We start from the raw sequence: 12,046 nt of genomic DNA on the forward strand, positions 1-12,046 counted from the left end.
AAATAAATATTATTCCGCCAGTTAATTCTGAATTACGATGCCTTTTAACTACTACTAAATAAATGTCACCATATCCATTGAACTGAATTTGTTTTCTTTATTCCTGCTACATTTTTAAATGACATATTAGTCTTTTTCGAGAAAGTATACTACCTTATTTTTTATTTTGACTTTATGTAATATTCCTCGACAAATTAATGTTCTAGATCAAACAACCGTTACAATGTTCAAGATAATATAATGTATATCTATGATTATGTTGAAAATTCATTGGGCAAATGTTTGCTTAACTTACACCTAAGAGTTAGTCATCCCTCATTGGAGAAGACTCACACCAAACATCATTTTCACATATGACTAGATATGTCTGCATGAAGCTACATTATTACTGATAGAATTGTGGCTTATATGGTCGGCTATATTAGTATTGTGCTATGGGAGACTTCTTTGCTTTGTCTCGATGCTTCCAAAATATTGTTGTGTGCTATGGGAGACTTCTTCTATTTTGTCTGGATGCTTCCAGAATATTGTTGTGACTGATGCCAGTGGTTATATATACTGGAGGACTTTGTAAAGCAGTCATTACAGCACAAGAGGAAAAAAAATATTTGTTTAACTTCATCTATTAATTATTTTTTCTTGTAAATTGATTTTTTATGAACTATTAAGGTTTTTGTTATCTATATATTATATTAGTTTTTTCCTAAACAAATATGATAAAAAAACTATTTATTAGATTTTTCATGAACTATGCTTCTATAGCCCCCTCTCTTTCTTTTACGTTGTCTCTCTCTCTCTCTCTCCAACCAACTATTGCATACAAATATCTCACTCTTTCCTTTGGAGCACTTATACTGCTTTGATACCTACTCTTTCTATTTACTTTATGTATATTAAGTTTATTATTGTTAAATTATTTTTTACCATTTACATACTGATGGACCATGCTGATTGCAAGACAGAAGAAGATCGACTAAAGGGATAGAATCTAGATTTGTCAATGGAATCTTGATTCCATTATGTAGTGGGTATTTAAATATAAAGGATTTTTTTCAATCAAGTTCAAAGATTACAATAATTTTGGGATATCAATTATAATTTTGTTTTAGTACATGGTACATAGATTAATATTTAAACAACAATAAGAAGAAAATATTTGCATTACAGTTTTAAGTCTGAAAGTTTAGAAGTCCTAGAGAATTGTCCTCTTCTTTTGAGAAAAGAAGAAAACAATGTCCTTTTAAATATGCACATTTATTCAGACAATTCTGATTTATATCCTTTCATCACTGCTTTCATCTTCATTTCCTAAAATCAACTTCTTCTCCATTTGCTCCTCCACAGCAACCCTTGCAACATGAACGCGGACGCTCCTCCTTTTCTTCTCTTTCCTTTGGTGACAACAAGGGTTCATGCAACCCCTCCAAGTTCTCCTGAAGGTTTCTACTGCATTCAGAGTCCAACCCAGGTTCAACCCTGACATGCAGCTGTTCTGAGGATTTGTCAAAAGCAATGCTTCCTTCTTTCTTATGCTTCCGCAGTAAGAGCATGCTATTGAAGATAACCGCGAGACAAGTGCCCATGTCAGCCACCACGGCAGCCCAGAGAGAAGGCATCCCTCCAAATGCCAAACCAAGGAAGAGCAGTTTCGCAGCCAAGGACAAAGCCACATTCTGGTAATTCTTCCTTAAAGTAGCTCTTGCTAGCTTCACAGCTTCAGGTATCTTCCGTAGATCATTTGACATGAGTGCAACATCTGCAGTTTCAGTCGCCACAGCTGATCCTGCAACGCCCATAGCTATTCCAACATCACTTGCTGCAAGTGCCGGTGCATCGTTGATTCCATCCCCGACCATCGCCGTCAGACCCCACTTCTCTTTCAGCTCGGCAATTTTTTTCATCTTATCTTCAGGTGCCAAACTGGCTTCTACCTTTATATTTTCTCCAATCTGCATCGCAAGAAAATTTCAATAAATTACTTTACCTTACTTTCTAGTCAAGCCCATTACCTCCCCCTCCCTTTCCCTGCAACCATTTTTTGGTTTACATCTTCATACTTGTTTCTGGATGAGTTCAGCTGCCGCTTTTGAGTCACCAGTCAGAATAGTCACTTGGATCCGTTGTTTCTGGAATAAAATAAATAATTAACGTATAACTAGCTGACAAATGTTACATATCAGCTTAAGTATATATTTGTTTCACCTTCGTTTTCCCTTCTAGTTTGTACCTGTAGTTCATGCACAGCTTGTGCAGCTTCTCCACGAACTTGATCTCCAAGGCGAAAGTATCCAATGAAGTGATTGTCCATCCCCACGTATCCAACTGTTATACCTGCTTCATCGATATAGAACTTACCTGCAATTATAGAAAAGTAGCATTTGGACTCAGGATTTATTCAAATATATATGCAACCAACCGCCACCCGCAAAGTTAGAGAGGCATGAGTTTAATAAAGGGTGTGATTACTCTCTGATAGCCATCCATTGCGAAAGGCTAGTTGTGCATTTCCGATTTGGATTAAGCAATCGTCTACATAAGCAGAAATGCCTTCTCCTGAGATCATTTTGAAGTCCTTCACTTCTCTACTAGGTTGGATCCCACGGAACCTTGCATATTCTACTAGAGCTTTTGCTATGGGGTGGCCGGACAGATTTTCCAGACTCGAAATCCTGAGGATCTTATATATTAGTTTATTTTGTAAAAAAAACTAAAAATAATCACAGTAACTCATATCCCTGTGTAAAACCATATTTTCTTCCTTACCAGTATAACAACTGGTTAATATCTATCTTTTGTTCCACCAATTGCATGTCCACAACCTTGAAGGATCCTTCTGTTAGTGTTCCAGTTTTATCAAACGCTAGTGCTTTTATTTTTGCTAAAGCCTCCAAGTGATTCCCACCCTTGATAATAAGACCCATCTTGGCAGCTGCAGAGAGGCCACACACTTTGGCTACTGGAGTCGAGATCACCAGCGCACATGGGCATGCAACCACAAGCAAGACTAGTGATAAATAGATCCAATGGCGAATATCTTGAAAACTTAGTGCCCATGGTACTACAGCAATTCCTGCAGCTATCAACACAACACCTGGTTGTTTCGCAAAAATTTAGTATTCCTTATTCCTGAAAAATTCTAGTACTTGTCAAGCAGTAGTTTTGAGGGACTTTATCTTTAAACTATATTCCAATAAAAATATTGCAACTAATTTATAAATTACTCATATATCCAATTTCCACATAGAGACATACAAAGAGCATACAAGAAAAAAAAATGCCTACAGGGTGCCACAAGAGGGTTGCTTTTTTATTGATGCATGCTCGCGGGCTGCATATATCCATGTAAAGATATAAATGCTTTTGACATAATTGCCTACCTAGTGAGACCAACCTACTCTATCCATGTAAACTTTCGACATAATCGCCTCTCAGAATAACTTGTTCTTTCAAGGTTACAACAACAACAAAAAAAACATGTGAACTACTCGAAGTTCTGTTTTTTTCGTATTTCTTTTTCTTATATGGTCGTAACAGTTATTTTGAAAAGTAAAACTATCAAACAAAAAGGATGAAGGTGATTTAACTATGTTATGTGCTTATATGATATACATGGATCCGAATATGATTTGATGCTACAAAATTGGGTCCCATCTTTGACTTTAATAGCATGAATATTTCTCCCTTAACTGATCAATGGTTTCAAACATTGACAGAAAGAACTTTCATGCAAAAATCATAGTTGTGTTTTCAAGCTTATCCTCAATATTGGTATTACAGCCAAGCTCATCTTCATTACTGATATTAGATCCTAGCAATAGCTGTCCTACTGTCTTCACCATCACTTTTCTTAGTATAACTAGGAAATAGACCTGAATTTTCTTTTCCTGCATAGAGATTGATGTCTGTCAAATTTCATCCTGATGTGCAAAGCTGTGACTTAACTTTGATGAGGATTGTCTTGCTTCGGTAATATGGGACCAAATTTCCTCTCTTAAATGATGGAATTTACAGAAGTTACATTATCAACAAGTCTGGTTTCTGGAACAAATACATCCTTATTGAGCTTGATGATTGATATACTATATTCTCTTTCGCACACTTAAAAGCATAATAGCTAATTCTGACATCATTGCTGAAACTTTTGTTATAGAACAAGATTCATGTGAAACATTAATGACATATTTGTATATCGATGCAGTTGAGTTTTTTTTTCCTTCTTTTCATTTTTCTCTGTTTTGATGAAATACTGAAAGAGACCTCACAACAATAAATTCATGCATCAAATTATGTCAATGTTCTTGCTATTTTATCTGAACGTTAGGTTGAAAAAGACTTCCTCCTCTATGTTACCCTTTTCCTCATATAGGTTTGGTTTTCTGGATTTAGTTTGCTTCTCTCTTCTTCAATATTACCAACAATTGTAATCCCCTTCCTTGTAGCAATATTGTTAAAAATTGACTGGTTTCATCACATCTGAAACAAGTCACTGATTTTTAGCTTCTCTTCTGGTAAAAGTGTCATGTCTATAAGTTCGAATGTGCATCCTTGTATTGGTTGCTGAATTTTTAATTGTTTTCTGTATCTACGGACAACATCATGTTGTGCTTGCCAATCAATTAAACAAGTTTTAGTTGTGTTGTTGACTCTAGGCTTTGATGACTTAAGGATTTGCCACAGACTTGGATGGGTACTTGTTACAACCTAGTATCAGTTAGAAGATACTTTTTAGCACACTAAGTATATTGAAGTTCTAGATTATAGGGCATGGAGCTTCTACAGAGGCCAGCACACGGTCTATGGCGGGTTTAATGACATTGATGATGCTAAAAATGGGTGCAATTAAAAAAGATTCATGATGCATGGCCGAAAGTTTGACAAAGAAATTAACTAGGAGAACAGGCTCAGACAGGAGCAGAGCCGAAAGGAGATCCATACGTTGATCCAATCAAAGAACTAGCAGATCCCAAACAAGAGTTTGATTCTAGTGCATATTTGATGTGCGCCTTGTCTTTCCCGACTTTCCTTCCCTTGTTTTTCTTTTAGCGATGCTTTCACAAATTCTGAAAAAACGGCTATTCAAAATGGTTTCTCTAGTCAGATTAATTTTGATATATTGTATTTAATATGTCTAAAGATTTTCAAAATTCTTAGTCTTTGATGCTGTTGTCAATAAGTTGAGCAATGCGTTTCCTATGATCTTGTCCTTGAGGTTTATAGTCATTAGTCAAAGACCTTCCTCATGCACAGTAATAAGCTTTAAGTCCCCAATTAAAATTTAAGTCCTTAACTTGCTTGGCTTCTACTGAAGTTACACTAAAACTTGATCAAGAATAGGACAGATAATTGGCCATACCTGGTGTATAATACTTGGCAAACTTTTCTATGAACTCCTCTATGTTTGAACGTCTACTCTGAGCATCCTCCACGAGCTTCACCATTCTAGCAACAGCAGAGTCCTCTTCCAATGCCTTTGTTGCCACATTAATGAACCCTGCAAGATATAGTGCCTACCATGTAGTCATAACATGCATCATCTTGAAGGTTTATGAATTCAGGAAACAAGTAAATGACAACATACGCAACCCACCTGTTAGGACTACTGACCCAGCCCATACCTTTGAACCAACCTCCTTATCCACTGGCATGAACTCTCCAGTCAAACTACTTTCATCTATGGTGCTTCCTCCAGTCACCACAAGCCCATCAACAGGCACACGTTCTCCTGCTTTGACTGAAACAAGTGTATTGATTGTAATATCTTTCACATCGACCGTCTCGCCTGTCTCTGCAATAACTGCCGTACGGGGTGCCAAATTCATTAGTGACTCCAATGAAGCTTGGGCCTGGAAGAGTAAAGTTGGAGCCATCAGTAATTTTCTATTTATAACGTTTTAATTTGCAAAAGCTTTAATGAACAAATGACATATTTCAGTATATTATTATTCTTGACCTTGTCACTTGACTTTGCTTCCAGCCACTGTGCTAATGTGAAGAGGAAAACTACTGAGGCTCCCTCCAGGTAATTGCCAAGCCCGACAGCACCAAACACTGCACCAGAGGTACGTGATTGATCATCAATGGCAATCTTGTAAAAGACATTTATGGTAATTTGCAATTGAAAGCTAGTCCGATATGAGAAGATAGTTCTTTAATCGTTAGGTTAGACTACTATTTCTGCGAGACGATGGCATAAATCTCAAGTGAGATGCAGTTCTTTTGATGATACACTGCGGGGAAACGTGGAGCCAAGGAAAGGGATAAAAGGAGAAGATACCTGCAATCACCATGAGGACATTAATATCTAACACACAGCGGCCTAGAGCAGCTATGCAGCGCCGCAGCATGTCCAGAATTCCGATAGCAATCGATGCCAGTGAAACCCATACCAGTGGTTGGTAGATGTAGCTGAACATGGCCACAAGGAGAAGCACTCCTGAGGCTATTACGTTTGCATTTGGCCATGATTGCTTTCTGGTCTTGACTTGCCCAAGCTCCCGGATTCCAGCTTTCAGCTTAGCCTTGTTAAGAGCATTGACTATGCGGACAGGGAAAGCATTGTTATGAATGATGTGAAGAGCATGAAGAAGAAAGTAAAGGAGTTAAGTTTCTACCTATCTGAGAAGCTGAAATTTTAGATGGATCATGGATAACAGTTGTAGTTTTCGCCAAGACATTGACTGAGATATTCTCAATTCCTTCAAGAGGATTCAATATCTTTTGTACTAGTGCTGCCTCTGAACCACAGCAGATGCCCAACACTGTGAAGGTGGTCTTCTGCATGGCAGATGGGACTTTGGCCTCGATGTCATCTGTCATCTTCTTCTTTGCGACACTGGCAACTGTCGCACCAAACTCAACAATTTAGGACCAAGAAGATGCAATCCAACAAGCCTGCTCCAACAATCAAGATCTTTTGGTTTGCGCTGACATTTCCTCTGCCCTCTGAAATCTAGTGATAAGATTCTATCAGATTTGGGTGGACACTAGGTATGACATGGTGATCTACGACAACCATCTATATCAAATGCTCTGGTTAAATGTTTAGTGCAAATGAGATGCTAATGAGTAATGAGAGCTAAAATGTTGTTAGGGACATAGTTGAGGGAAATATTTATATATTATTTCCTTGAGGACTGGATACGCTAATTCCAAAGAAAAGCTACAAGTTGAACTCCATGGGTGACATCAAATCATTCAACTGCTTATACTTTGGTTTCCCGAACCGATCAATGGCCGGCGCATCCTCGTAGTTTAGAACTAAAATATAGACTGTAGGACCTCATATTTGTATTCTTCGAAGCATAGTTCTATCAATAGTATATGATCTATGCCGAACATATGCAACGCAAAATTTGAGAAGTTACAGAGTTATTTTGGTGGTTTGATTAACTGGATACTACATCTTACTTTACCATTAAGGTATTGCTCTCAGACTGGAACGAATCCCTGAAATCCAAGCGTTGCGGCGAGAGATGGACCACCTATTTTCCTTGTGGAACACATGGAGAGATAGATAGGAGCGGAGCGCCGTATTCTTCCCCCCTCTCTTCTATCTTTTTTCCTTCTCTTGTTTGCCTTCTCATAGGATGAGATGGAAAAGAAATGAGAGAACAATCTAACCTAATTAGCTTGTTCTAACCTAGTTAGCATAGGATTTTGCACTTATACCCTCCTACATGTATAAAATTATTTGAATAGCCTCATAAAATTGCTATTTGCATGCATATCCTCATAACATACTTATTTTGCATATATACTTTTTTTGTTCCTTTCTTTTTTTATATATATGTAACCAAACTATCTAACATCGTTAAAAAACAAACGATTTAAATTTCAAATGACTAAAATATCCTCATAGATAGACGCACAAAAAGAAAACTTTATAAGAATGCACATACAAATAGCAACTTTGTAAGAGTATTCATGCAATTATACATATTTAGTAGGAGGATATACACTTAAAACAAATCCAATAAAAAATAATCAAGATTCGGTAAAGATAATTCAGTTGTTCTTAATTAAAAAAGATGGTAAAAAAAGATTAATATTATCATGTCACATGATCTCATGTTAATATCAACTCTTATAGAATAAATTATATTGCTTTTACAAAATTCTTGCCTTAAAAACAAAAAACAACTTAATATTTACAAATTACTAAAAAATATTTTACTAATCTAAGTATCTGTAATTAATTTAAATTTTATAAACTTTAATCTCTTAAAAAATAATGAAGAATAATATATAGATATCATAGATTCAATAATAATTATTGTATTAAAATCAAAAGGAGAATAGCATAATCAAAATGATCACCTAATATTTCAACTTGACTGAGTCATGATTTTAAAAAAAAACAATAATGTAGCTCATTTTTTTTTGACTTATTAATCCAATTGAATTATAAGAGACTTAGCAAGTTCCAGCCAAGTTTTGATCTTTTTTAATAGATTTTTTAATATATACCCTTCTAAATATGAGAAATTGCATGAATACTTATTTAAAGTTGTTATTTGCATGTATATCTTTATAAATTTTTGAATTTTTTGCATGAATACCCTTCTAAATATCAGATTTTGCGTGAATACCCTTCCAAAATTGATATTTGCATGTATACCCTCGTAAAATATTTGTTTTGCTATTATACCCTTTTTTATTCTTATTTTTGCGTAGGTACCCGTGCCATCTAACACCGTTAAAAAATTAACAGTTTTAAATTAAAATGATTAAAATATCCTTAATGGGTAGGCATGCAAATAGAAATTTTTATAAGGATATGCAAGTAAATGAAAACTTTACCATGCTTTTGGATAAGAATTTGGGCAAATCTAATTAATCATATCATAATTATGGGGTTGAAGCTGGGATGGGGAGGGGAGGGGAGGGAAGAGGAAGGCAGCGGGGGTGGGGTGGGGGGAGAATAGGAGAGGAAAGAGTAAGGATAATAACGTCATTTTAAATTTTTATTTTATTTTTAATTAATATAAATATAATTTTTTTAACACCGTTAGAACAACCATTATATAATTAGGGGTATTTGTACAATAATAGAGTTTTACGAGGGTATACATGCAAATATCAGTTTTAAAAGGGTATTCACGCAAAATTTGATATTTAGAAGTGCCTTTGTCAGCATATTTCTTCATCCGTCGAACAGCCTTTGCAAAACTGTCCGTTGCCTCCTCCAACATTTCCTGCTTGGAGCGGGCAAAACGATAAGCAGCAGGACACTTACCTCCCGTGCGCTGCTTGGCCACCTCATGTGGAGTGAGGGGCTGTTGGCCTGTAGCCAACTCAAACGGACTCATCCCCGTGGACGAACTCCGATGAAGGTTATAACAGAACTGTGCCGAGTCAAGCAAGTCCACCCAATTCTTCTCCATGCAAAAAATCCTAAATTTTTTTGCATGTCTACCCATAAGGGTATTTCAGTCATTTTAGTTTTGGTCCATTTATTTTTTAACAATATTAGATGATACTGGTACATATGCAAAAAAAGAAGAATATACATGCAAATAGTAATTTTACGAGGGTATTCATGTAATTTTATATATTTAGGAGAATATACATGCAAAAAAACTCATTAGCATACTATTAGCTCCTTTTCCATCTTGGGGTAGGAACCTTTTATAGTAGATGTTTATGGCCAAGCTAATCTTGTTTTTTTTGGCAAACATATCCTTTCTCTTTGTATATATATATTTTTGTAATATCTTTACATGTATATATTCTAAAAGATCTCTATACCTATTAAATCTATTAAATAGAAAGAAGAGAGAAAATTCGACTCTTCTTCAAAATTCAGAAAAATTAGGAAAAAATGTAGAAAAATTGGTTTTAGAAGTCATGTTAGGAAAGAAATTTTGTATAAAAAATCGCATGCACACAAAAAAAAATTGCATTCAAGAAAAGAATATTAATTAAAGTAGCTAAGAATTCTGCATTAAAAAAAAATTAATTCAGTATAAATTAGAATCAAATAAAAGTAGGTTTTTAGTGATTCAATTTTTTATACACAAAATTCATATTTTTATCCACAAGATGAAAACTTTTATGTGCTGAATTCATTTTTTTGAAAATCATGTTAAAAATCAATTTTGTACATGTTTACACATAAATACTATATGCATGCACAAAAAACACATGCCAGAAAATTCAATTGTACTAAAATTAGGTTTTTAGTAGGATGCTAGAAAATTCAATTGCACTAAAATTAAATTTTCAGTAGCATAAAAAATTAATTATATTAGATATAAATTTTGCATATGTTTATGCATAAAAAATTGCATGCACGTAAAAAAAAAAAAAAGCATACAAGAAAATTTAGTCATACTAGAATTACATTTTTAGTAGAGTAAGAAAAAAATAATTAAATTTCATTCAGATAAAAGAAATCCATGACAGTCTTCTAGTGATTCTTATGCACAAAAATTTCATACGCTTGCAGAAAAATGGAAAAAAAAATTTCCACATGTTTGCGCACAAAAAATGCAAGTAAGAAAATTCAATCATACTAAAATTCGATTTCTAATGAAAAAAAAAAAGAAAAAAAATCTGCATGCATGCACAAAAAATTCACACAAGGAAACTCGGTCATACTAAAATTAAGTTTTTAGTGGCAGAAAAAAGAAAATTATTAGATCATATTCAAATAAACTTTTGGTTAGCTTCTGTGGAAAATTGTTCTTGTGCTTCCCTTTGTGTCTGCTGTCATGGACTCTTCTTTCCTTCTTCGGACTATTTAAATGGGATAAGGAATCATGGAGACAGCAACAACCCAAATAATAATTCTTCACATAAATTTTTCTCTCTATAGACTCTGGGCTCGTTTGGTTCGCAGAAAGCATTTTCCCTTCTAGAAATATAATTCTTGGAAACAAATTTTTAGAAAGAGGATGCCTAGGAAAGTACTTTTGGCATATTTGGTTGACCATGAAAAAGTGACAAATTTTCAAAATGCTTATGTTTGATTGGCTATCCACTTTTCTGAAAAAATTATGTATAATTTCTATTATGTCCTTAATAAAAATTAGGTCTTTAATGCCCCTTTAATACTTCTTTAATGCAGAAAGGTTTTTTTAAGAAAAAATAAAAATGGAGTGATTCCCGCCTCATGAAAAAGTAATTTTCCCATGTTTCTCATGGGAAAGACTTTTTCATGAAATGTGGGAATCATATTTTCATGCGAATACAACTTTTCCGTCTCTCTCATTTGAAAACTCCAACTAGAGGAGCCCTTTGTGTTGTACTCTATCATATCAAATAGTACCAATAATCAGACAATCAATATGAAAGGGTACGAGATTCTTGTACCTGCATGCTTCAAATTGTTTCAATAGAGGGGGAGGTTTATGTACCTACATGCTTGGCATCTTGTCTACAACTTGGCATCTCGTGGCAGATCAAGAAGAGACCTATATGCTTGGTTATGTAGAAAGGCCACACTACTAAGTTTTCTTTCTTTTTCTTTTGCAAAATTTGGCTGGGTGCAATTTAAACAGACGAACCACTGTTGTAGGCTAGATAGTGTCTCATGTTGCATTCTTGCTGGTGCAAAGGCTAGAGTTGGCTCTTGTGTTGCCAAATATGGATAATAAAAGTAACTCCATCCTTCTCTGATCAATCTAATATCCGAAGCTTCTGAACTCGAACCCGATAAATTAGATTGAATATGATAAATCAGGATCAAATTTGTCATGGGTGGAGACTCAGTCGCACCGAAGAGTCAAAATTTTGGCCATGATTGGTCTCTGCTGCTCAGGATACATAGCATTTCCAGATGTAGCGGTGACATGGATTGCTGGTCCAGACATGTGTAACACTGTAAAATTGGACTAGGAGTCTAGGATTAGATCACCACCTCATGAGCTTGGTGTGAGCTATAGATTTTGTTTCCCTTTCAAGTTACTTTCTTGGTGATAGTTACAAACAAAAACACAAGTCTCTTAATGAGCCCAGCAATTGAACTTCTCCTAACTTATTTTAAGAACTGGAAGTTAAACAAGGATGATGAATGTTTCTTTTTGATTTCGAAAAAAAAATGAAA

At 35.0% G+C, this 12,046-nt stretch overlaps 1 protein-coding gene across 7 annotated transcripts; it reads right to left on the reverse strand.

The window, feature by feature from the left end:
- Positions 1-1,069: 1,069 nt before the first annotated feature.
- LOC103720383 (cadmium/zinc-transporting ATPase HMA2-like) lies at positions 1,070-7,638 on the reverse strand. Of its 7 annotated transcripts, none has more exons than XM_008810058.6 (11): positions 7,408-7,638; positions 6,612-6,949; positions 6,275-6,535; positions 5,951-6,048; positions 5,588-5,843; positions 5,354-5,491; positions 2,764-3,091; positions 2,467-2,669; positions 2,228-2,355; positions 2,058-2,126; positions 1,070-1,949 (listed from the first exon to the last, which is right to left on the reverse strand). In XM_008810058.6, the coding sequence occupies exons 2-11, from the start codon at positions 6,814-6,816 to the stop codon at positions 1,302-1,304; spliced, it is 2,334 nt and encodes a 777-aa protein (XP_008808280.2). In that variant the 5' UTR covers positions 6,817-6,949; positions 7,408-7,638; the 3' UTR covers positions 1,070-1,301. The 7 variants fall into 7 exon arrangements, with proteins under 7 accessions (XP_008808280.2, XP_008808281.2, XP_008808279.2 ...); XM_008810059.4 differs by having other exon boundaries at positions 6,612-6,942; positions 7,413-7,622; XM_008810057.6 differs by having other exon boundaries at positions 7,413-7,622.
- Between the last annotated feature and the right edge of the window lie 4,408 nt (positions 7,639-12,046).

The sequence above is a fragment of the Phoenix dactylifera genome, chromosome 3 (assembly GCF_051530095.1).
Source record: "Phoenix dactylifera cultivar Ajwa chromosome 3, Ajwa_hap1_PhDact_Kaust_v1.1, whole genome shotgun sequence".
NCBI classification, from domain to species: Eukaryota; Viridiplantae; Streptophyta; class Magnoliopsida; order Arecales; family Arecaceae; genus Phoenix; species Phoenix dactylifera.

Coding starts and splice junctions, on each gene's coding strand:
- LOC103720383 (XM_008810058.6), bottom strand. CDS start 6,816: ATGACAGATGACATCGAGGCCAAAGTCCCATCTGCCATGCAGAAGACC. Junction 3,092..5,353: donor TGCCAAGTATTATACACCAG/GTATGGCCAATT, acceptor CGAAACAACCAG/GTGTTGTGTTGATAGCTGCA. Junction 2,127..2,227: donor AAGCTGTGCATGAACTACAG/GTACAAACTAGA, acceptor ATTTTATTCCAG/AAACAACGGATCCAAGTGAC.